Raw genomic sequence first — 26,750 nt, forward strand, 5'->3', positions numbered from 1 at the left:
CAGGATAACAAACCAAGTCACTTTACGAAACGAGACAGAAATGCGGATGTGGCAATAATGCGGCATGATAATATAACATTGACCTAATGTTGCATTGTTAACGTTCCCTCCAGCGAAAAGTGCGCAGTAAAGATGTAGTGTTACAAATTTGTGTGAAATAAATATCCCGTATCTTAAAGCAACACACGTCCTGTGAAAAGATGTGCTGCGCTGGAACATGACATCCTATTGTGGGGCGCATTAGTAATACAAATGTTTGGAACTAGCTACATATGTCGAGTTATGAAACGTTCTCTTACGAGAATATGCCGAGTTTTGGAAATAACGCTGAATTTCAATGGTTAATTTATGTAAGAAAAGAAGGGTGTTTGAGGGTAAACTGATGTTTTTCAGACAGATAAAGGAACAGGAAATGGCCATAGAGCATTTTCGAGCCAAAACGGCATATATCGATTTTTGGAACTATACACCTCATATTTTAACAGGGAAAATCAGGATCTAAATATGCATACGTGTTGTAGCATCATTATAAATACCTTGCGTTCTGTAACAGGTGAACTGTTCGTGATGCCGGAAAACGTACCGTGGTCGGATACAGCGCTGTGGATAAACGCTCGGGTTCTGGCGCTTGGTGGTATGTGGAGACCGCCATGGGTCCAAGCAAAGTGGTATGTGGTGTACAGAATGTGGGTGCTCTTCACGCTGATCAGCTTCCTCGTCGCTCAGGTACAAGGCCTGTGGTACTTCTGGGGAAACTTAGACAAAATCACCCATGACACGTGTCTTCTCATTACCACAATACAATGTCTCATTAAATTCCTTACCTTCGTTTTGAGACAGCAAGATTTTTTCCGCGTGGTGCAGAAAGTAGAGGCTATGAGGAAAGAACAACTCAAAATCGACGACTCAGAAATAATCTCTATCCTTGATGCATCGTACAGATCGGCGAAAACTATTACACTGTGCATGACCTTCCTGGGGGGTACTTCACCTGGCGTCTGGGCCATCATTCCCACCATCATGCGGAAGTTCGGCATATTTCCACCAGATAGGGAACTACCGGCGACTGCCTGGTACACCAGCAGAGACACTGACAGTCCCAACTACGAGATACTCAGCACATTGCAGTACTTCAGCATGCAGTACGGCTTCTTCACTGGGGTGGCCTCGGACCTGCTGTTTGTTTCCATTGTAATTCACGCAGCTGGACTACTGGAGGTTCTGAACGCTAGATTGAGACGTGTTGGGGAAATGTCTCGAAAGCGCAGCGTTAACACTCGCAAACCAGATAAGCCACCAGAAAAGCTTTCAGATGGCGTTTCCTCTGCTGAAATAATGTGGAAAGACCTTTGCATATGCATCAAGTACCATCAAGACATCATAGAGTAAGTACGCTTTCGAAAGTAAATGTTAAATGTCTATGTGTGATAGTATGGTTTAGCGCGAAATATATTTAGCCTGAATCTGTAATCACGATCTCCGTATGGCAACTAGAAAAGTATTGTTCTCTGTGCTGTTTACATCTGCCTTACTGTTACAGATTAATTAAAGAAACTGAAAGACTGTTGAGCAAACTTGTCCTTCTACAGTTCATGGGAGCAACTGTTATTATTTGCGTCACATTGTACCAAAGTTCTAAGGTACGTTCTGTGTCAGTTATTCGTGTGCCGCTTGATGATTACTTGTTTCTGTGTAATTCTTCAATATGGATTTCAGTGCTATAGATATACATTTTGTTTTTAATTTTAGACTGAAATTTTGAAAATCTTTCACTATATAGAATACGGAGAACATCGCAGCGCTACTGATGCTACAGTTATACTTAGGAGTCATCATATACGAAATATTTATGTACTGCTGGTACGCCCAGGATATATTATATCAGGTAAATCGCTGTTTTAGATTAAAGGATTTGTTCATATTTTATAGCAGATTTTCTTTGTTAATAGATTGTTAATTACATTATGCAAGAAGACGTTTACTGTTAAGCACTAATTGACAAGACTAAATCGGTAGGATATTGTTAGGAAAACGGAGATTTGGTATTTCGTAATCAAAGTAATTGTTTTGCCTCATAGTTTCAATTTAATTACAGCCATGTCCAATATAAATTCCGTCGTGAGACGTTCTAGAATTACAGTCCAATCTTTCCTTTTTTCAGTTTATGTCAAAACAGAAATACTACATTCTATCATTCATTCACTCGGAAATTTAATGAACCTAAATTCTGAATATATAAATATCTCTTTCTGAGGATACTGATAAATGATTTTAACGTTGTTTCTTTTCCAGTTTTACGTGAAATCGGGAGGATATTATTATGCTGTTTACTACGTTACGCAAGATGTTTCCGAGGAATAATTTATATTCTATTATAGTCCACTTAATTTGACAAGATCCTTTCAGACTAAATAAGAAAGGGAGACGTTTGAGTCCGACGTCTGCACTTCAAGCGATTCTTCACGAAGCGTTAGGGGTTTCCTGTTATGGAGCGCTAAGTTATTCAGAGAACTGCTGCCCAGACCCACTGAAAACCCCAGATGCTGGAGAAAATAAGCAATTGTTTCAAAAATCTGGGTTATAATTTTAGAGATGTTATAATGATTGTAAATATTATTTCATAATAGCTTCAAATCGTTTGAAAACTTAAAAGCGTCTCTGCATATTAAAATAATTTGTAATGATCTCTTTTGATGTCATTGCAGAAATACATTGAAGAGCCAAAGAAACAGTTATACCTGCCTATTATCGTGTAGGTCCCCAGCGAGCACGCAGAAGTACTGCAAGACGACGTGGCATGGACTCGACGAATGTCTGAAGTAGTGCTGGAGGGAAGTGACACCATACATCCGTAAGAGTACGAATGGGTGGAGATCTCTTCTGAACAGCATGTTGCAAGGTATCCCAGATAGGCTCAATAATGCTCATTTCTGGGGAGGGCAAGCGGAAGTGTTTAAATTCAGAAGAGTGTTCCCCGTGCCGCTCTGTAGGAATTCTGGATGTGTGGGGTGTCGCATTGTCCTGCTGGAATTGCCCAAGTCTGAATGCTCAATGGACATGAATCGATGCAGGTGATCATACAGGCTGCTTACGTACGTGTCACCTGTCAGAGTCGTATCTAGACGTATCGAGGGGTCCAGTATCACTCCAGTTGTGCACGCCCCACACCATTACAGAGCCTCCACCAGCTTGCCCAGTCCACTGTTGACAAGTAGGGTACATGAATTCATGAGGTTGTTACGTCCATCCGCTCAATACAATCTGAAAGAGACTTCTCCGACCAGGCAACAGGTTTCCGGTCATCAACAGACTAATTTCGGTAATGGCAGGCCCAGGCGAGGTGTAAAGCCTTGTGTCGTGCAGTCATCAAGGGTACACGAGGGGGCCTTCGAATCCGAAAGCTCATATCGATGATGTTTCGTTGAAATGTTCGCACGCTGACCCTTGTTAATGGCCTAGCATTGAAACCTGCAACACTTTGCGAAAGTATTCCACTTCCGTCACGTTGTGCGATTTTTCAGTTGTTGATCCCGTTCTTGTAGGATCTTTTTCCAGCCGCAGCGATGTTGGAGATCTGATGTTTTACCGGATTGCTGATACTGACGGTAAACTTGTGAAATTGTCGTACGGGAAAGTCTCACTTCATCGTTACCCCGGAGATGCTATATCCTATCGGTCGTGCGCCGACTGTAACACGACGTTATAACTCACTTACATCTTGATAACCTGTCGTTTTAGTAGCAGTAACCGATCTAACAACTGCGTCAGACACTTGTTGTCTCATACAGGCGTTGCCGGCCGCAGCGCCGTATTCTGCCTGTTTACATATCTCTGTATTTGCACACGCATGCCTGGACCAGATTACTTCGCGCTTCTGTGTATGTAAGAGTTTAACCCTAGATGTAATTTATTAGATGTGTCGAAATGCGTATTTCAGTTGAGTGTATTTCTAAAGTGTCTTTTGTAAATCCGCTTCTACTATGTAGTCAAGTCGAATCCAATATTTGCCTAATTGCTGGTACCTATGAATAAAGTTACTAACAGTAGCGTAAGACTAATGGTGGAATCAAAATTAGAGATATGTGTGGATTGATAGTATCTACTGTATGTCCACTTGTCAGATGGTACATTATTTTAGCGCATTTACCTCTCCCCCTCCCCCTCCCCCCACCCATGACGCCTCACTCTATAACCACACAAGCTATCCTACAGACTACCATACTTCATCCCAACCAATAAATAACAAAATTAAACCCGAAACAAAGTAAATTCTTTTAGGTGTAAATATTCACCACTCTTGCATTACTTAATCTTCACTGGGAAGAATAATTACAAACAAACTGCCTTTTACGTATGTTTCTCTCTTGCTTCTTTCTCGTTTTCGAGACTTAGGTTTCTTACGTGATGATTTAAACACTTTTTTTATTCGACTGCATCGTCATTTATTAATCTCAGATCATCTGCTCTCGTTACAACTTCTACTCACAAATGGGACAAATGACAAACACCTTCAGACGAGTGGCATAGCGTCTTTCAAGTAGTAAGTAAAAACTGGCTGACTGAAATAGTATTTTCACAAGTCAGAAGCTAAACACAGACCCTAAGATTTGGTGTGTAGTGTTCATGTTTCTAATCTCGCATATCCCTCGAGAGTTATCGTGAAAGGAATGTTATTTTAATTTTTAATTAGCACATAAACTTTGACAAACTTAGCCTACAAGTTTATACAAATCTGGGAAGTAGATTTACAAGAATGTAACATTGGTTTTTCAAATCTCATTTAATTTTACAAATGAATACACTACAATGCAGATGTTTTATCGTCAACATCGTTTCAAAGAAATTGTTTTTGTGAAAAGAAAGTAAGTATTTCAAAATGAAGAAAAAGACGTTTCAGTTGAGATATGTCGAGGCTAATGTCAATAACTTTCACCAAGGTAGGAAGTTTAGGCAATAAATCCCTCGTATATGTTGTAACTTAATCATATTCGAGTAAATAAAATATTTTTCATAATGCTAACAAGATTAGTACAGTCAGAAGACATATAACTAAAGACTAAGCAGTGAAGTTTAGTGTGTAACACCTTTAATGAAAATCTCGTTATTTATGGAACATATTGATTACACATTACTTACTTAGTAGATAGTACAAAAGAAATATGATGTGCTGCTTGGATCATTAACGGAGACTTTTGGTTTTTTATTGTTTTCTTTATTTTAAAATAAATGATGGGCTGACGAACCATTATCCTTATAAGTTAGCAATTAGGAATATGTGATCATATGTATCGCATAATGCAGTATAGACGTGATTTACAGATATTGCAGCGATCAGCACAATAATGAAAAGTTATTTACTTGTCTCCTCCCCAGTCCCCGTTCCTTCATCCGAGATCAAGTTCCATTAAGGCGCAAGAAAGAAGTTACAGACCTGTAAGCGCATCCAAACATATAGAAAATATTTTCTTTTGCGATTCACGTAAAAACGTTTTGAAATAGCTCACTACTTTGCAGAACTCTCGACTTGCAAAGTCCGCCTATTCCTGTGTCTGGCCGGGGGCACCACTAAAACTGCAGCGCGCCCTGGTGTTCATCATCTGCAGGACTCAGAGGCCACTCGGACTGACCGCCGGCAAATTCTACTACGTCTCACGAGAAACGTTTGTGCGGGTAAGTGTAACAAAGTAAACTGTATAAGTGGCAGGATTAAAGTAAGAGAGCAAGACACTTCCTCATAATTCAAGCCAGTTCCCAGAGAACTGAAATTTTGACACACCTCGCTTCTTTTTCGTGCAGTTTATGGTGCAATTGATTGCGATGGTTTTACCCCACGTATTTCTACAATGCAGCAATGCTGCATTACTTAGATGTGAAATTTGTAAGGAATGAGGTGGACTCTGTGTGATGGACCAGCATTCAAAGCCAAGTCTCCGCCTATCTCGAGCAATGTGGTGTCGCTTTTTATACCTCACGGACTCACTGAAAGTTTCATATGGTCATTGGCTCGAATGGTTTATGCCTGCCTTTGGCCGCATGCTATAATGACATGCCGTGTTGTCGTAGCCTGGCAACAAAGCAGTCGAAGACACACTAGTCCAATGTTAACTGGAAGCCATGAGGGGAAAACGCTCTTACGTGTAACTACAATCATCAGTCATCATACAAAAGCTGCAACTAGTCGTAAACCCATCGTCTTGGATATCCACGATACCGAAAGGCGAAATGTAATGATACCGACGAGTGCTTAATGAATAGATAGATATGCGTGCAAACAATACGGTTGGTTGGAGTGCGATTTTCATGCAAAAGTGATTCTTACAAACCTAAAAAGCGTTGTGTCTACGTACTATGTCGCAGTTTAATGGGAAAGTAAAGTTCACACGTACCTACAGGACAAATCTGAAAATCTTGGCCGGCCGAAGTGGCCGTGCGGTTAAAGGCGCTGCAGTCTGGAACCGCAAGACCGCTACGGTCACAGGTTCGAATCCTGCCTCGGGCATGGATGTTTGTGATGTCCTTAGGTTAGTTAGGTTTAACTAGTTCTAGGGGACTAATGACCTCAGCAGTTGAGTCCCATAGTGCTCAGAGCCATTTTTTTGAAAATCTTGTTTGACAGACGTTAGCTTAGAATTATGTGCTGTATATGAGTATAGCGATCCCCCTGAGATGGCAAACGATAAAATTAAGGGCATGTAAGGCGACTTTTCGAAAAGCATACGCACCGTAGGATAGATACCGTATTGTGGCTCACTTTATTTGTCCTAAAGGTATGCAAACTCTGAGCACAAATGTTTTGAAACATGTCTTCTCGTAAGTTAACGTGCTAGGAATCCACGATCTGCTAGCACACAAGAGTATGTTCAGTACGTTCGTGGTTTGCAGAGATCAGATCGTTTCAAAATGCAGTTCCAACAGAGGACGCATGGAGTAATCACACACGACAGAAAAGAACTGATGGTACCTATAGACAGGCAGCTAGAGATACATGCTCGGTAAGGGAGACTTGTGTTACAACGGCAGGGCTAAGTCAACACACCGCCACCAATGCTTCAGAAACAGAACACAGAGATGGATGGCAGTCACCCTAGTCTTTTTGTTTTTTTTTTATTTTTTATTACCTTTCAACATTTTAATACATACATACGTAACTAAGCACTGAATGCAAACACAATTAGCCTTTTAAAAGGCTACTTCCACAAAGGAAATATTTTTGGAATGTGTCCAATAGTTTTTGTTCAAACAGTACTTTAAGTAAAGAGTTCGTTTCCTTGTAGTAAACTGTTCCATTTCCACCACTCAACCACAGGATAAATTAATAACTTGTATTGAGATTAGGAGAGAAACTGAAGAAGCAAGGGAAAAATGGATGAAACAGAAATGCGACGAAATAGATAAACTGGAGAAAGAGGGAAAGTATAAAATGGTGTTTAGACTGGCTAATGAGATAATTTTTGAACGTAAGAAAAGAGAAATAACGTGGAAATAGAAAGAGGGGATGGTACGTCGGCAGAAGGAGCACAGGAGTTTTTGAACAGATGGCAAGAATATATTGAATGTTTGTATACGTGGGATGAAATACAAAGCGAAATTAAGGTTGAAGAGGAGCAATATGTGCCGAAAGATGGAAAGGGACTCACCATCTTGGAAGCAGAAGTACAAAAGGCGCTGATCGAAATGAAGAATAGGAAGGCATGTGGAATTGATGATTTGCCGGCAGAACTGTTGAAGAGTTTGGGAAACAAGGCAAGAGAATAAATAGTCTACCTCTGTAACAAGATATATGGCGAAGGAAAATGGCCTGAGGACTTCCTTGCAACAGTTATGATACCAATAGGGAAGAAGAGAAACACTAAAAAATGTGAAGAGCACCGGACCATCAGTCTAATTTCTCATGAAGCTAAAGTCTTGCTGAGAGTGTTGAATAGAAGGCTATATGGCAAGCTGGATAGAGGGACTACAGAGGAGCAGTTCGGAATTACAAGACGAAAAGGAACAAGAGATGCTATTGACCTGTTAAGAACTATAGGGTAAAGATATATGGCAAAAGGTAGAGAAATCTTTGCTGTAGATTTAGAAAACGCTCTTGACAGAGTTCAGTGGAACAAGCTGATGGATATTTTGAAGAGGAAAGGAGTAGATTGGAAAGAGAGACGACTGATACAGAATCTATATTTACACCAGAAAGTAAGGATAAGGATTGGAAATAAAATGCTAGACGGAAGCAGCGTTGGACGAGGTGTTAGACAAGGTTGTTGCCTTTCCCCACTGTTGTTTAACCCATAATTTGAAGAGATTATTGCGAAAGGCTTAGATGGAAAAAGGGGAATATGTGTTGGTGGAAAGAGAATAGAATGTATAAGATTTGCTGATGACATGGTATTAGTGGCAGAAAGTGAGCGGACAGTGACTAACATGCTGAAAGATCTGAATGAAGCTTGTGTGGAATATGGGATGCAAATAAACACAGTAAAAACAAAGAGTATGGTCATCAGTACAAGACGCACACTGTCAATATTAAAATAGGACAATCTACCATTAGCCAAGTAAGAGAATTTAAATATCTTGGAAGTATAATAACTGAAGACTTGAGATGTCACCAGGAGGTGAAACTTGTATTGCCATAGCGAAGGAGGCATTCGACAGAAAGAGGAGACTCTTATGCGGCAAATTAGATATAGGTGTAAGGAAAAGGCTTGGCAAATGTTTTGTCTGGAGTGTGGCATTATATGGGGCAGAAACATAGACGCTGAGACGAGAGGGTGAAAAAAGGTTAGAAGAATTTGAGATGTGGATGTGGAGGAGAATGGAGAGAATAAGCTGGATGGAAAGAGAGAGTAGTGAAAGAGTATTAGAAAGGGTTGGTGAGAGAAGATGTCTGCTGAAGGTTGTAAGAGAAAGGAATAAGAACTGGTTGGGACATTCATTGAGAAAGGAATGCTTGGTAGCAGATGCTTTGGAAGGATTGGTTTCTGGGAGAAGACTGAGAGGTAGAAGGAGATACAAGATGATAGACAACATAAAGGGAAGAGGAAACTATGCAAACCTGAAGAGGATGGCAGAAGACCGGACAGCCTGGAGAACTACCATGTATACATGATCTGATAATGATGATGTATACAGATGGCAACACATGGATGTTATAAAACAGTCTTTCAGAAAGTTTAATATTCCTCACACCACGCATTAATCTACAATGTGCTGGCTCGTTTTCAAATCTTAAAAACATTCTTGTTGAAAGATTCCTTTTGTCCTTCATGTAAGTATAGGTAGGTGATATTTGTAATGGCAGGGACAGGAGCTATTAAATTTCAAATAGTACCCTGCTATTGTTCACAAAATATCCATCTTCTGGACAGTTGCGAAACAGAAATTTTCATTTCTGTCTTCATTTATTTTTCTTAATCTTTCCCGTAACTAAAAAGAATAGCACCACGTTAATATGGCAATTGATATCCATCTTCAGGTAACATAGGATAATTCTGTAGGTTTTACTGGTTTTTCCATGTACTTATGATACGTTGTTTTGTACTAAGTAGTGACTTAAATACATTGATTCACATCAGCACCATGATTGTCAACATGTTACCGTACCTGTCGAAGTAATCTCTCTGTCATCTTTTCATTGCATGTTCGTATTCCATATGTGTACAGTATTCTTCAAATGTCGTATGACGTAGATTGATAATAAAAACAGCGGTGTCACCAAAAATCCAGATAACGGCAATTTGCTTCCTGCGGAGATTTCTTATGTTTTCTGGTCTGTTTAATTCCACGACGTCAACGTTGTTCGGAACTGTGCGGTCAATTATCGCCTGTCTACTTCGCATGTGTGCCGTGATGAGTCCAGCAGTACAACAGGTGAACATGTGAACTGTGTTGTCCATGTGACCGCACATCGTACAGGCGGGTGTCGGGTTCAGGTGTATGTTGTGGAGCTTCTCAGTGGTCGGAACCTCGTAATTAATGGTTAGAATTCCACGAAATACGGACGCGTGATGGCAATACAGAGCTGTGCATACTTCGCCATATAGTATTTCACTTTGTTTGCGGGTGTTTTTGTATGACTGTTTTCCCTACCATCAGTTGTGAGCAAACTACAGGGTTATTACAAATGATTGAAGCGATTTCACAGCTGTACAAAAACTTTATTATTTGAGATATTTTCACAATGCTTTGCACACACATACAAAAACTCAAAAAGTTTTTTTAGGCATTCACAAATGTTCGATATGTGCCCCTTTAGTGATTCGGCAGACATCAAACCGATAATCAAGTTCCTCCCACACTCGGCGCAGCATGTCCCCATCAATGAGTTCGAAAGCATTGTTGATGCGAGCTCGCAGTTCTGGCACGTTTCTTGGTAGAGGAGGTTTAAACACTGAATCTTTCACATCGCTATGCGTGAAACTTGCCCGCACGCGTTCAACCGGCTCTTCGCTCACTGCAGGCCGACCCGTTGATTTCCCCTTACAGAGATATCCAGAAGCTTTAAACTGCGCATACCATCGCCGAATGGAGTTAGCAGCTGGTGGATCTTTGTTGAACTTCGTCCTGAAGTGTCGTTGCACTGTTATGACTGACTGCTGTGAGTGCATTTCAAGCACGACGTACGCTTTCTCGGCTCCTGTCGCCATTTTGTCTCACTGCGCTCTTGAGCGCTCTGGCGGCAGAAACTTGAAGTGCGGCTTCAGCCGAACAAAACTTTATGAGTTTCTCTACATATATGTAGTGTGTCGTGACCATATGTCAATGAATGGAGCTACAGTGAATTTATGAAATCGCTTCAATCATTTGTAATAGCCCTGTATAAATTTTCGTGTTGATATAAGGTGGATGGATGTTGTCAGCTTCTCGTATGTAACTGAACTCACAGTAGTAGAATCTAATATGGCGAAAGATTATCGGTATCATAGCTTCGTTAATTGATGTCATTATACTGGATGGTTTCCAATTTAGCGTTACGTTCTTAGCTCAGCTCAGTGTGTCATTGTTGATACTTTCAACATACGTTTGATTAGTAAGGTCCGACACATATGTCTGGCAATCCCTCCTCGTGCGGTGGGTAACTTTTTGAAGGTTACTTTGTAAATGTGGCCTCTGAGGACATACCAAGAGAACGCCTTCTGTATGCTGTCTGCTAGGTATTTGAGACTGGTAGGATTTGGCCCATCTATACATCCTGCTACCATAGATATTCTGATCGTGTGTACTCTTTGCACGAGATCTAATTACCTGTCAGAGTAAGTGCATGTTGTGGCTCTGATCTTGTACAGCATGTCTCTGTAGTCTTTCGTCGCCATCACGTCTGACACTGCGTCCCAGTAGCCTTCGAGAGATTTGTGCGGTGCCCTCGTTGCACACCAATGGAGATGGGTAACACCACCAATGCCTTCTCCCATATGGATCAATGTCGTCTTGCTCTTGTTTAGTTTCACAGCGGTGGCCGCGTTGAAGTCGCTGACGAGGTTCTCCATTTCCATTTGATTTGCTATGGATCATACTGCCAAGCAGACGTCGTTTGCATAAACAATGCAAGCCACGTTTTTCTTTCCGATGTTGATTCCAAGTGATCGCTTGGTTATGCATACAAGTAAGGGTTCTAGCGCAATGGCATACAACGCCATTGACAGGGGGTCTGATGGACCTAAGTATAATTTTGTCAGACCGGTGGTCAGTAATCAATTGACGTGATAGAGATTAGAAATGACGAAACGTTGGCCGAAACCCATCTTCCTCAGTACTTTAATCAGATACTCACGGTATACTCACGTCGTCTTCACAGTTTCACCGCCAGTCACCACACTTGCTAGGTGGTAGCCTTTAAATCGGCCGCGGTCCTTTAGTATACGTCGGACCCGCGTGTCGCCACTATCAGTGATTGCAGACCGAGCGCCGCCACACGGCAGGTCTAGAGAGACTTCCTAGCACTCGCCCCAGTTGTACAGCCGACTTTGCTAGCGATGGTTCACTGACAAAATACGCTCTCATTTGCCGAGACGATAGTTAGCATAGCCTTCAGCTACGTCATTTGCTACGACCTAGCAAGGCGCCATTACCAGTTACTATTGATGCAGTAAAACATGTACCGTCAAGAGCGATGTTCACCATTTATGGATTAAAGTTAAGTATTCCACAGCTACGTCCTTTTTCGCTAGTCTCATTTTCTTGACGTGTTCCAGACCTCACGCCAGCCTGCGTGAGCTAAAACGCGTGCCTTTCGGCTTCCTCTCATAGTGGGATGGCTCTCTTGCCAATCCACAACAGTTTATGCGGTCATACGCTTTTCAAAGTCTAAAAATAGCAGCTCGCATGGGTCTTTATTGTCCGCCAGCGTACAGATGATATCCAGTAGATCTCAGGCAGCTGTTATTACACTGCGCCCAGGTGCCGCATCATACTGGCGTTTTCCTAGCATAGTATGCAACACCGGCTACATTCGCTGTTTCACAGTTCATGTTACGATTTTAAAGCCTGAATTAAGTAAGGTGATAGGTCGCATTTCATGTATGCTTTTGGTGTTTCTTTTTCTGGGTAAAGGCACATGTCATTAGCAAGTTGAGTTAATGTTGGCGTCAAGATATTCCAGTAGTGTTGATAAAATTCCGCGCTAAGAGATTTTCGTTTCGTAGCTCTTACCACGGCTTGTTTAACGTCGTCTTCACTGAATGGGGCGTCAAGCGTATCATTGTCGACACGCGACAATACGGGAACTATATCATTGAGAACTTCGGTGAAAAATGCGTCACTGATGTTCTGCCTGTCGTTAAGTGCTCTGCAGCAGTTACACACTTGTGGTGAGACATCGCGCTGTCTTATAGCTACAGTCCCCGTCCCATTAACAACCTCTTCAATTAGTTTCGCTTACTGCCGCCGCAATGTTCGTAAAGTGTGGTATAGTGGCGCTGTTTCTTCTGACTCGACGTCCTTTGGTTGGGGTCGAGTTATCGTGCCTTCCATTTGTTTGCGATACAGGTTCGCAATTTTCGGCTTGGACTTCTTTATACAGCGGTAAGCGTCGTCAGCTCTGATGTCGGTAGCGTGGTATAGTGCACGGAGACATGAGAAGCAAAATTCTATTGTTTGTTTGACCGAATAGGGCTTCTGGCAAGTGTAACCTTCTACTGTTGATCAAAGTTTCGCTTTAGCTCTATGTCGCCACCTTCCAGTAGCCGATCTGTATTCGGTTTCGGAGCGCTTTACTTTCTTCCATGCCCGATCGATGTCTGCATCCAGTTGTTTGTCTTGCAGCAGGCAAATATTCATTCTCCAGTAGCCTCTCCCACGAAACACTTCTGGAAGTTGAAGGTTTATGTAATATTGATGGTCAGAAAAGCCAACTGGAGCAATATAGTTGTTCACTGCATTATGGCCGAAACCGGCAGAAACGTCTATGCGGTCTACCTGGAAGCGCCTTTACAGGCTATGTGTGTGAATGCGACGTGGTTCCCGGTATTTTTTCCCATTTGTGGAGTACTCTCAGTCCAGAAACGAAATGGTCGAGTTCTGTGAATTTATTACATTTCAGTGTTTGGCCTTTTGCAAATATAAAATACAAGCGTAGGCTTCCGCGGCCGTTGTCTTCTTCAATAAAATTCTTCAGGGTATCAGACCGCATCGTCATAATTTAAAATGCGCCAACGTTTCGGCCAGCGTTGCAGCTAGCCTTCATCAGGGCCTTACGTTAAACTGCTAAATGAAACACACTTGGGTCCTTAAATAGCTGCACTAGAAAACCGTGTCGTTGCTTGATTGGCTAGAAAGGAGAAGGAAGAGGGGTGAAAGGTATGCTTTATTGGTGTTTACTTTATTAACTGTCATTGGCTGAAATAGCTGTTTTCTATTGGTCTTTATATTAATCCACCCCATTGGAGGAGACGGACGAATAGCGAACAGGTGATGGCTGTGACGTCACACTGTTTACATGCTGTCTGCTCGCGACCACTACTGCGGCTGTCCGCGTGTCTGCATGGGCCGCCACGGCTCTGCCGCCGCTCCGTAGCCCTGCTATTGCAGGCAGCCAAGACCTCGGAAGCTTGTACCCGTCCTCTCTATTCATGTTGGCGGGTCTTTTGGCTATTTCTATCGCCTCTCTAATCTTTCTTTTGAAAGTGAGAGGCTGTTTCTCCAGGACGCGGGCTTCTTGAAATAATATTGGTTTCCCGCACTCGTCTCGGTGTTCCGCCACTGCTGACTTAGTGTGTTGTTTCAGGCGGATATATCTTTCATGTTCCGAGAGCCTTGTGCTAATCGGACGTCCCGTCTCACCTATGTAGACTAATCCACACGCACAACCAATTTCATACACGCCAGCTATGTGTAGTTTGTCAACTGCATCCTTGGTAGAACCAAGCATGTCTGATATTTTGTTTCTGCTTCGGAAAATTGGTTTGATGTCGGCTTTTCGTAGAATTTTGCCAATACGTTCGGTGACCCCTTGTACATATGGTAACACAGCAATGCTCTGTGCCTCGTTCTCCTCTTCCCTATTAGTCTTCTCCCTTGTCGACATGGTGCTGTCTATCGTCTGCTTCCCATAGCCATTAGCTCCGAAGATGGACCTGAGGCGTTCAAGTTCTGTCTTCAGATGTTCTTCGTCGCTTATCCTGTACGCTCTCTTCGTTAGCGTGTGCAGGGCGGACTTCTTCTGCGTGGGGTGATGGTGGGAGGAGGCGTGAAGGTACCTGTCCGTACGGGTAGGTTTGCTGTACACTTTGTGGCCAAGTTTACCATCAGGTTTTCGATAAACTTCCACGTCGAGAAAAGGCAGCACCCCATTCTTCTCTGTTTCCATTGTAAACTGAATTTTCCTATGCTGTTGGTTAAGGTGCTTGTGGAAGTTCTGTAACTCCTCTTCTCCGTGGGGCCAAATGACGAAAGTATCATCGACATAGCGAAGCCAACAATTTGGACGTAATGGTGCGGACTGGAGGGCTGTTTCCTTAAATGCCTCCATGAAGATTTCTGCTGCGATGGGCGATAGGGGTGAGCCCATAGCTACACCGTCAGTTTGTTCATAAAATTGACCTCTCCACTTGAAGTAGGTAGTCGTCATACAGTGGCGCACAAGCTCACATATATCAGGTGCCACGCGTTCTTCTAGGATGTTCACAGCAACTGACACTGGGACATTCGTGAATAGGGATTTGACGTCGAAACTAACCATCAGATCTTGGTCCGTAACACGCATTTCCTTTAGGAGGGACACGGTCCATCTTCGGAGCTAATGGCTATGGGAAGCAGACGATAGACAGCACCATGTCGACAAGGGAGAAGACTAATAGGGAAGAGGAGAACGAGGCACAGAGCATTGCTGTGTTACCATATGTACAAGGGGTCACCGAACGTATTGGCAAAATTCTACGAAATGCCGACATCAAACCAATTTTCCGAAGCAGAAACAAAATATCAGACATCCTTGGTTCTACCAAGGATGCAGTTGACAAACTACACACAGCTGGCGTGTATGACATTGGTTGTGCGTGTGGATTAGTCTACATAGGTGAGACGGGACGTCCGATTAGCACAAGGCTCTCGGAACATAAAAGATATATCCGCCTGAAACAACACACTAAGTCAGCAGTGGCGGAACACCGAGACGAGTGCGGGAAACCAATATTATTTCAAGAAGCCCGCGTCCTGGCGAAACAGCCTCTCACTTTCAAAAGAAAGATTAGAGAGGCGATAGAAATAGCCAAAAGACCCGCCAACATGAATAGAGAGGACGGGTACAAGCTTCCGAGGTCTTGGCTGCCTGCAATAGCAGGGCTACGGAGCGGCGGCAGAGCCGTGGCGGCCCATGCAGACACGCGGACAGCCGCAGTAGTGGTCGCGAGCAGACAGCATGTAAACAGTGTGACGTCACAGCCATCACCTGTTCGCTATTCGTCCGTCTCCTCCAATGGGGTGGATTAATATAAAGACCAATAGAAAACAGCTATTTCAGCCAATGACACTTAATAAGGGAAACACCAATAAAGCATACCTTTCACCCCTCTTCCTCCTCCTTTCTAGCCAATCAAGCAACGACACGGTTTTCTAGTGCAGCTATTTAAGGACCCAAGTGTGTTTCATTTAGCATCCTTCACCTCACTCATCTCCTTTCCGAACAGCTCAATTCCCGTCGCTCCGAATCTTCCTCTCTCTTGACCTCGAACGCGCATATGACCGCGTATGGCATTCCGGTCTCCTCTTCAAGCTCCAAACCTTCGCCCTTCCCATTAACTACGTTCGTCTGATCGGTTCCTTTCTCTCCCGCCGTCCTTCCCATGTCACCATCCATAACACCGATTCCTACACCTTTTTCCCCTCCGCCGGTGTGCCCCAAGGCTCCGTCCTCTCCCCCCTTCTGTACTTGTTGTACACGGCGGACATGCCGCCGCCGTCACCCCCCGTCCACCTTCTCCAGTTTGCCGATGACACCGCCTTCCTTGCCCTTGCCCCCACCCTGCGACGCTCCCAACACCTTCTCCAATCCCATCTTGACCGGTTCACCGCTTGGTGCAACCAGTGGTTGCTCAAGGTCAATCCTTTCAAAACCCAGGCGATCGTTGTAGGCAAAACCACTCCCTCCTTCCGCCTCCTTGATTTCTATCTCACCGTTTATGGCCGTCCCATCGCTCTCACCCCCACCCTTAAGTACCTTGGCGTCACCCTCGACCGTCGCCTCTCCTGGACTCCCCATCTCCAGACAATCCAAGCCAAGGCACGTTCCCGACTCCGTCTCCTCAAGCTCCTTTCTGGCCGAACGTGGGGTCTGGACCCCTCCACCATCCTCCACACCTATAAGTCCCTCATCCGCCCTATCCTCTGTTACGCCCATCCCGCCTGGATCTCCGCCCCCCCTTCCTTTTATAAATCCCTCCAAATCCTTGAACGCCATGCTCTCCGCCTTGCCTATCGCATCCGTCTCCCTTCCCCCACGCGGATCCTGTATGACCTTATCCCCTTCCCCCACCTCCTCCTCTTCCTCGAAAGGATATGAATCCTATACACCTCCCGTAAACTCGATCCTCCTCACCCGCTCGTCTCCCCGATCCTCTCCCACCCCCGCCCGCTGCCGCGCCTGTACTCCCTTGTCCCACCTGGTCTCCATCTCTCCACCCTCCATACCCTCTCCCAAGGTGGCTTCCGCCAGCTCCCCCTCCCTGATGATGTCCTCCTCCCCTGCATCTACCCCTCCTATCAACTTTGATCCTTCCCCCCCCCTCCTGTGTCCTTTCCTTTAGGCACCCTCCCTCCCTCCCCCCTTTTCCCTTCCCTTCTCTTTCCTTTCCCCCTCCCTCCTCCCTCTCCTCCGGGCTTCCCCTCCCCCTTCCTCCCTCCCCCTCTCTCCTTTGCCCGTGGCATCTCTGCTCTCCCCTCTCCCATCTCCCCTTCCTCCTCCTCCACCCCCCCTCTTGACAGGTCCCCGGACTCGTACACGCTCAGTGAACATTCGCGCGCCGGAGACCATCGCCACCAGTGTTCAGTGTGTGTGCATCGTTTTGTGTTTCGTGCAGTTCCGACTCAACTGTTCACATGTGCCGTTGCCGTTCTCCGTGCTTTGTGCGCCATGTTTCCAAGTGTTCGTGTTTTTTTTCGTCCACCGTGAACGGCTTCTTGTTTTCTTGTCTTTTTTGTATCTCCGTTTTTTTGCCCGCCGTTTTTTTGTATTGTATCTCTCACCTCTTTATCATGTTGTTTGTTCCACTTAAGGCTGAAGAGCGGCGAACCATGCTGCTGCCAGCCCACCTGTATAGGTGTTTAAATTACAATAAAGGAAAAAAAAATTTCATTTAGCAGTTTAACGTAAGGCCCTGATGAAGGCTAGCTGCAACGCTGGCCGAAACGTTGGCGCATTTTAAATTATGACGATGCGGTCTGATACCCTGAAGAATTTTATTGAAGAGGAAATATAAAATAGTTAAAATCACACCCTACGATACAATTCGTGGCATATTCATTAATGAGAAAAGGCACATAATTTTTACAAAAGTAAGAACGTTCTTTTCGACGGTTATTGCCTGATGGCAATCTGAATGTTGACAATCTGACAATCTGAATGTTGACAATCTGAATGCCACTGATTCGACAGGTTATGCCCCGTCTATTAGTTAGGCGTTTTATATTCGAGTGCTGGATCCCATCTCTTAATATGATTGCGACTCCTGGGTGGTCCTCTTTGCTGATGCACGTTATGGCTGCAAATCCCTCTATGTTCGGTTCTACACACCGGAAGCAGCTACTAGGGTAGCAGAGTACGTGTGGCGTGCACACGGGGGTTTTTTAGGTTAGACGAAACGATAAAATACCTGACGGCTTACCAGAGAGGACATTATCATCGTTGATAAAGAACGTCCGTCCTCAGAGACCAAAAACAGGAAAAGTTAACGTAATATTGGTAAACTGCAGGAGTATCCAGGGCAAGGTTCCTGAATTAGTATCTCTTATTGAAGGAAATAGTGCGCATATAGTATTAGGAACGGAAAGTTGGTTAAAACCGGAAGTGAACAGTAACGAAATCCTAGACACAGAATGGAATATATACCGCAAGGATAGGATAAACGCCAATGGTGGAGGAGTATTTATAGCAGTAAAGAATTCAATAATATCCAGTGAAGTTATTAGCGAATGTGAATGTGAAATAATCTGGGTTAAGCTAAGTATCAAAGGTGGGTCAGATATGATAGTCGGATGCTTCTATAGACCACCTGCATCAGCAACCGTAGTAGTTGAGCGCCTCAGAGAGAACCTGCAGAACGTCGTGAAGAAGTTTCGTGATCATACTATTGTAATAGGGGGAGACTTCAATCTACCAGGTATAGAATGGGATAGTCACACAATCAGAACTGGAGCCAGGGACAGAGACTCTTGTGACATTATCCTGACTGCCTTGTCCGAGAATTACTTCGAGCAGATAGTTAGAGAACCAACTCGTGAAGCTAACGTTTTAGACCTCATAGCAACAAATAGACCGGAACTTTTCGACTCCGTGAATGTAGAAGAGGGTATCAGTGATCATAAGTCAGTGGTTGCATCAATGACTACAAGTGTAATAAGAAATGCCAAGAAAGGAAGGAAAATATATTTGCTTAACAAGAGTGATAGGGCACAAATCGCAGAATATCTGAGTGACCACCATCAAACGTTCATTTCTGAGGAAGAGGATGTGGAACAAAAATGGAAAAAATTCAGAAACATCGTCCAGTACGCCTTAGATAAGTTCGTACCGACTAAGGTCCAAAGCGAGGGGAAAGATCCACCGTGGTATAACAATCATGTACGAAAGGTACTACGGAAACAAAGAAAGCTTCATCATAGGTTTAAGAGTAGTCGAATCATAGCTGATAAGGAAAAGCTGAACGAAGCGAAAAAGAGCGTAAAGAGAGCAATGAGAGAAGCATTCAACGAATTCGAACATAAAACATTGGCAAACAATCTAAACAAGAACCCTAAAAAGTTTTGGTCATATGTAAAATCGGTAAGCGGATCTAAATCCCCTATTCAGTCACTCGTTGACCACGATGGCACCGAAACAGAGGACGAGCGAAGAAAGGCAGAAATACTGAATTCAGTGTTCCGAAACTGTTTCACTGCGGAAAATCGTAACACGGTCCCTGACTTCAGCCGTCGCACGGACGCCAAAATGGAAAATATTGAAATAAACGATATCGGAATTGAAAAACAACTGCTATCACTTAGTAGCGGAAAAGCATCCGGACCAGACGAGATACCCTTAAGATTCTACAGTGATTATGCTAAAGAACGTGCCCCTTTTCTATCAGCAATTTATCGTAGATCGCTGGAAGAACGTAAAGTACCTAGCGACTGGAAGAAAGCGCAGGTCGTTCCCATTTTCAAGAAGGGTCATAAATCAGATGCGAATAATTATAGGCCTATTTCGCTTACGTCAATCTGTTGTAGAATAATGGAACATGTTTTGTGTTCTCGTATTATGACGTTCTTAGATAATACAAATCTCCTTCATCATAACCAACATGGATTCCGCAAACAGAGATCATGTGAAACTCAGCTCGCCCTATTTGCCCAAGAAATTCACAGTGCCGTAGACACTGGCGAGCAGATTGATGCCGTATTCCTGGACTTCAGGAAGGCATTTGATACGGTTCCGCACTTACGTTTAATGAAAAAAAATACGAGCTTACGGAATATCGGACCAGGTTTGTGATTGGATTCAGGATTTCCTAGAAGAAAGAACACAACATGTCATTCTTAACGGTTCCAAATCTGCAGATGTAGAGGTAATTTCGGGAGTACCGCAAGGAAGCGTGATAGGACCTTTATTGTTTACAATATACATAAATGACTTAGTTGACAACATCGGTAGCTCCGTGAGGCTATTTGCAGATGACACGGTTGTCTACAAGAAAGTAGCAACATCAGAAGACTCGTACGTACTCCAGGAAGACCTGCAGAGGATTAATGCATGGTGCGACAGCTGGCAGCTTTCCCTAAACGTAGATAAATGTAATATAATGCGCATACATAGGGGCAGAAATCCATTCCAGTACGATTATGCCATAGGTGGTAAATCATTGGAAGCGGTAACGACCGTAAAATACTTAGGAGTTACTATCCGGAGCGATCTGAAGTGGAATGATCACATAAAACAAATAGTGGGAAAAGCAGGCGCCAGGTTGAGATTCATAGGAAGAATTCTAAGAAAATGTGACTCATCGACGAAAGAAGTAGCTTACAAAACGCTTGTTCGTCCTATTCTTGAGTATTGCTCATCAGTATGGGACCCTTACCAGGTTGGATTAATAGAAGAGATAGACATGATCCAGCGAAAAGCAGCGCGATTCGTCATGGGGACACTTAGTCAGCGCGAGAGCGTTACGGAGATGCTGAACAAGCTCCAGTGGCGGACACTTCAAGAAAGGCGTTACGCAATACGGAGAGGTTTATTATCGAAATTACGAGAGAGCACATTCCGGGAAGAGATGGGCAACATATTACTACCGCCCACATATATCTCGCGTAATGATCACAACGAAAAGATCCGAGAAATTAGAGCAAATACGGAGACTTACAAGCAGTCGTTCTTCCCACGCACAATTCGTGAATGGAACAGGGAAGGGGGGATCAGATAGTGGTACAATAAGTACCCTCCGCCACACACCGTAAGGTGGCTCGCGGAGTATAGATGTAGATGTAGATGTAGAAGTGCCGGACGTCTACAATAGTGGTGTATAGTCTGTGAACGCTCTGAATTTAAATCACTCTGAATTCTGTTAATGTTAGTGTTTGTTATGTTGTACGTGAAAGTATCGGTCATTGGGAATGAGATGTACCCTAACCACTAAATGCCACTCTATCCATACATACACTTTCATACACACATTTCAATATGACACTACAGTTGGCTCTCATTTATGTACTCCTCATCGTCCATCCACCAGGGCCACCCGGTGGAATGATTCGGTTGTCGTCGGAGTACATTGCTTCTAAGGTGGCAGCTGCGGACGTTGCCGTTCTTTAAGGTTGGCTCTTTCTTAGTTTTGCAGCCACTTGGTGGGCTACAAACCTGCCTCAGTAACTTCTCCGAGAACAATGCGAAGTTTCTTTTTACCAAGTGAGGATCGGCCTTGGAAATGTTTCTGGGAATCAGATACGGACTTTTTTGACTTTTTTCAAATAGAACTAGTCATGGGTTATTGGAATTCTATAGTAGGAAAAGGATGAGAAGGAGAAGTAATAGGTGAATATGGAATGGGGGTAAGGAATGAAAGAGGAAGCCACCTGGTAGAATTTTGCACAGAGCAGAACTTAATCATAGCTAACAATTGGTTTAAGAATCACGAAAGAAGGTTGTATACACGGAAGAGGCCTGGAGATACTGGAAGGTTTCAGATAGATTATATAATGGTAAGACAGAGATTTAAAAACCAGGTTTTAAATTTTAAGGCATTTCCAGGGGCAGATGTGGACTCTGACCACAATCTATTGGTTATGAACTGTAAACTGAAGAAACTACAAAAAAGTGGAAATTTAAGGAGCTAGGACCCGGATAAACTGAAACAAACAAAGGGTGTAGTGAGCTTCAGGGAGAGCATTAGGGTTCAAAAATGGTTCAAATGGCTCTGAGCACTATGGGACTCAACTGCTGAGGTCATTAGTCCCCTAGAACTTAGAACTAGTTAAACCTAACTAACCTTATGACATCACAAACATCCATGCCCGCGGCAGGATTCGAACCTGCGACCGTAGTGGTCTTGCGGTTCCAGACTGCAGCGCCTTTAACCGCACGGCCACTTCGGCCGGCGAGCATTAGGGAACGATTGACAAGAACGGAGGAAGGACAGTAGAAGAAGAATGGGTAGCTTTGATGGATGAAGTAGTGAAGGCAGCAGAGGATCAAGTAGGTAAAGGACGAGGGCTAGTAGAAATTCTTGGGTAACAGAAGAAATATTGAATTTAATTGGTGAAAGGAAAACATATAAAAACGCAGTAAATGAAGCAGGCAAAAAGGAATGCAAACGTCTTATAACTGAGGTCGACAGGAAGTGCAAAATGGCTAAGGAGGGATGGTTAGAGGACAAGTGTAAGGATTTAGAGGCATATATCACTAGGGGTAAGACAGATATTGCCTACAGGAAAATTAAAGAGACCTTTAGACAAAAGAGTGGCAGGCAATCAGGTTCCCAGTTCCCAGGTTCCTCTCTAGTCATTTTAACCTCCATTTCTGTCTCTACTATTTATTTTAATCAAGTCACATCTGGTCCACGCTTAGGTAGTCAGTTCGGAAAGAACGGAGGTTGTCTCTTAGGAAGGCTTCAAGCGAATTGCTACATGCTTTTTTAAATACATATAAGAGGGTTGGAACTTTAATAGTGGCAACTACTTATTTACAGCTGGTACAAAATAGATACGTGTTTCAAAGTTTTACTGACCTTCAAAGTAGTTACCAGCATTGTGTATAACCCGTTGCCAGCGATGTGGAAGTAGTAGGCTACTCTTAGCAGTGCCAGTTGAGTTGACAGTTCGAGCGGCGTGGTCTATTGCCCGACGCATTTGTAGCAGTTCTGAAGCGAATGCCTTGAAGTGTTTCCTTCAGCTTATAAATCGAGTTGAACTCACGACGGGTTGAGTCTGGGGAGTGCAGTAGGTGGTATAGCACTTAGCAGCCCCAGCAGCCAAACAAATCAGTAACAGCTTGCACTGTACGTGCTTGAGCATTGTCCTGCAAAATTATGATCAGATCCTTCAGAAAGTGTCGTCACTTCTGTCTCTAAGGTGCTCGTAGGTTGTGTTCCAAAAATGAACAGCATAGAGACAGAAGTGATGACACTTTCTGCAGGACCTGAGAATCATTTTGCAGGACAATGCCCAAGCACGTACAGTGCAAGCTGTTACTGATTTGTTTGACTGATGGGGCTGCTAAGTGCTATACCACCTACGGCACTCCCCTGACTCGAGCCGTCGTAAGTTTAATTCGATTTCTAAACTGAAGGAAACACTTCACGGCATTCGCTTCAGAACTGCTACAAATTCGTCGGGCAGTAGACCACGTCCTTCGAACTGTCAACTCAACTGGCACTGCTAAGAGTATACTACTACTTCCACATCGCTGGCAACGGGTTATACACAATACTGGTGACTACTTTGAAGGTTAGTATAACTTTGAAACACGTATCTATTTTGTACGAGCTGTAAATAAATAGTTGCCACTATTAAAGTTCCAGCCCTCGAATTTTGCGTTTATTTTCGAGGGATTTGCATGTTATAGCATTCAGTATAGCTACAAACGGCATTGTAGTCACTAATCCCTGAATCCCTTATGATGCTTCCTATTTGGAGGGAATTATTTGTTATTATAAAGTCGAATATGCTTTCGCAACCATTTACAGCGGGATCGTGAACTAGTAATTTTTATATATTCCGTCAATTAGTCTCAAACGTGAAGCTTAACTGCCTGTAGAACATGTTACATTTTTGTCATATACAGTTTGTTTCGGCTTGGAGTGCAGGGGTGTGGCATGTCACGTGATGATGAGAGTGACATCATAAATAGGGCGGGTGTGACTCGTGACGCGATAGGTAACAGGGCTGGGGTGATCTGCCGCTACCTTAGAGTTTCGAATTTGGTTGGTTCTGAGCACTATGGGACTTAACATCTATGGTCATCAGTCCCCTAGAACTTAGAACTACTTAAACCTAACTAACCTAAGGACATCACACAACACCAAGTCATCACGAGGCAGAGAAAATCTATGACCCCGCCGGGAATCGAATCCGGGAACCCGGGCGTGGGAAGCGAGAACGCTACTGCACGACCACGAGCTGCGGACAGTTTAGAATTTCCCGCCGTCTCCAGTGACTGCAGAGATAAGACAGGTGCTTGACCTAGACAGCCTCGTTGATTATAAACGGTCCCGGTCCAGCTGTTCCAAAAGACATACCGACACTTTAGCGCCCGCTGGTTGCGTATGGCGTCTTCAACTCATGTGGTTGAGCTGCTGCTTTCCGCAGTAATGCCCAAAAAACAGCGGCTGCAGTACGACATACAATGTTGGTGCATCTTGTTGACGGGAGCCCGTTTGTTTGTTGTTATTATTAAACAGTTGGTTGACCTGAGGCTTACTAATACGCATCACAATTTTTTTAAGCGCTGTGTGCAATGCTACGCTTAGGAAGATCATAGCGATATCTCTATATTTTGCAGTTTCCCTTGTTTTCTCAAGTTCGCCCCATTTAAAGTCAGATAATTTAATTTCTCTGTGTTACATGCGTGAGACTATGTGCACTATCCGTGTGGTGGCTGGTCCCTTGCAGGCAGGGAATGGCTTAACGTCCGGCGCAGTGATTATTGTTGTTGCGCCAGAACGATTCGACACTGTTCGCTTGAGCAGGATGTGCACATGTTTACGTTTTTCCAGACGACTGCGACTTTCGCACCCAAAAATCCCGTGCTTCAGAATTCCAAGTGCCTCAGACGTCTGTCTGGATGAGGGGTATGCCTTCTACTTTTCATTAGTCGGGATCGTCCTATTAACGATCTGATACTAGGTGCTGAGTACTTCTGGAGGTAAGAAAAGCGCCGAGACATACTGCAATCCTATGTTCCACTGGAACCGTGGAAATTCTGGCTCAGAGATATTCTTGTGTGGGATACCTCTCGCAGTCTCATACAGCGTCTTTGCACCTCTCTGTCTCTCTCTATCTCTCTGGGATCAAATGCGCTTCGTTATATGTATCTCTTCTGCAAGTGGTTCTGTGGAAGTTAGGCGAGTGTAGGTCGTATCTCACTTTGATCTACGGACGCTGTTGCTAACTTTGGTCTGTGTTAGTCGAACAATGCTGCTGAACGACGTCCCAATTTGATTTAAGATGCCCTGCGTTCAGGAAGAATGGGGCCACTTGAGGGTGCTGAAAGTTCGTCATGTCTTGCGTTGCTCGTGTTTTCCGTACAGGTCACAGGATAAGAGGAACAGTATCGTATCTAGCCTAGCAATGAAAAAACGCGTCAATTTGAGACACAAACGGCGTGCACAGAAAATTCATTGTACAACGTAGTTCGAGCTACGGAATGTGTTATGATTCTTCTCAGAAGAATACCAGTGTAAAAAGGCAGATTGAACATATCCTTTATCCACCGTGTGGAATATTAAGCCTAACTCTGAATTAAGTTTTTAGTTACGATAGCAGCTTTTCTACCAAAATGTAAAGTGTGTACACAATTTAGTGCAGTCTGTGTAATACTGGTATAGCAGTTTTCAAAGAATTCATTGTACAATGTAGTTCGAGCTACGGAATGTGTTATGATTCGTCTGAGAATAATAACAATGTAAAAAGGTAGAGTTAACATATCCTTTATCCACCGCTTGGAATATTAAGTCCAACTCTGAATTAAGTTTGTAGTTACGATAGCAGCTTTTCTACCAAAATGTAAAGTGTGTACACAATTAGTGCAGTCTGTGTAATACTTGTATAGCAGTTTTCAAAGAAGTTATTGTATTCGCATGTGAGTAAGCATTCTTACGCCCACAAATACAGCGGACGTGTCCTTCATACAACTGCAGTAGTTACATTAAGTATTGTTGTGTTATATGCCAACCGGTTCCTACACTTGTAATAAACGATTAGGTGCGAATTGCAGAGTTACCAAATGTGCTTTCTCAACACATTTCACGGAAAGGCTTCATCTTGTTTCTGCTCCTTAATTAATCAGAGGGAGTTGTACTGCATTTGTTTATTTGATATTTGTAGATTTCTCTACTGACAGCATCTTCAGTTACCTGTGGTAAGCAATTCTGTGTTTTATGTTTCAGCTGATGAGTGCTTCGTACTCCTACTATGCTCTCCTCAACCAGGTGAACGACAAATGAACAGTACGCGTCACTTCAGGCAAATTCCATGTGTTCAGACCAAATAACAGAACATCGCAAACATGAGCAGAATCTCTCGACAGTCATTGGGTTTACGTGCTGGCGAATATGAAATGAATATGATTTTTAAGTTTCTTCAGCGTAAGGTACATAAACAATTTTTCATTTCATTTTGAGTGCACTCAGTATGTTGTTAAAGGAAAATAAATCTTCTACCACAAGTTCAGTAATAAATTCACCACAGTGTGACTACTTTTAGATCACACGTACTGTAATGTATAATTTCTGTATATTGACATATAACAAAAATAAAACCGTTTGAGCACAGCAAAACATTATTGAAAATATGGTTACATAGGGAATTCCGAATGGTTTCTTTCAGTATTTGACAACTGCGTGTCGTTTCATAAGCATCTAAACACT

The 26,750-nt window shown here is 43.4% G+C and overlaps 1 protein-coding gene across 1 annotated transcript; it reads left to right on the forward strand.

Moving 5' to 3' along the window:
* The first annotated feature begins 684 nt into the window (after positions 1 to 684).
* On the forward strand, positions 685 to 26,327 carry LOC126094969 (odorant receptor Or2-like). The gene is made up of 5 exons (XM_049909624.1): positions 685 to 726; positions 841 to 1,385; positions 1,541 to 1,640; positions 5,515 to 5,670; positions 26,271 to 26,327. Exons 1-5 carry the CDS (start codon positions 685 to 687, stop codon positions 26,325 to 26,327), a joined length of 900 nt encoding a protein of 299 aa, XP_049765581.1.
* The last annotated feature ends 423 nt before the right edge of the window (positions 26,328 to 26,750 follow it).

Source organism: Schistocerca cancellata, chromosome 8 (genome assembly GCF_023864275.1).
Source record: "Schistocerca cancellata isolate TAMUIC-IGC-003103 chromosome 8, iqSchCanc2.1, whole genome shotgun sequence".
NCBI lineage: Eukaryota > Metazoa > Arthropoda > Insecta > Orthoptera > Acrididae > Schistocerca > Schistocerca cancellata.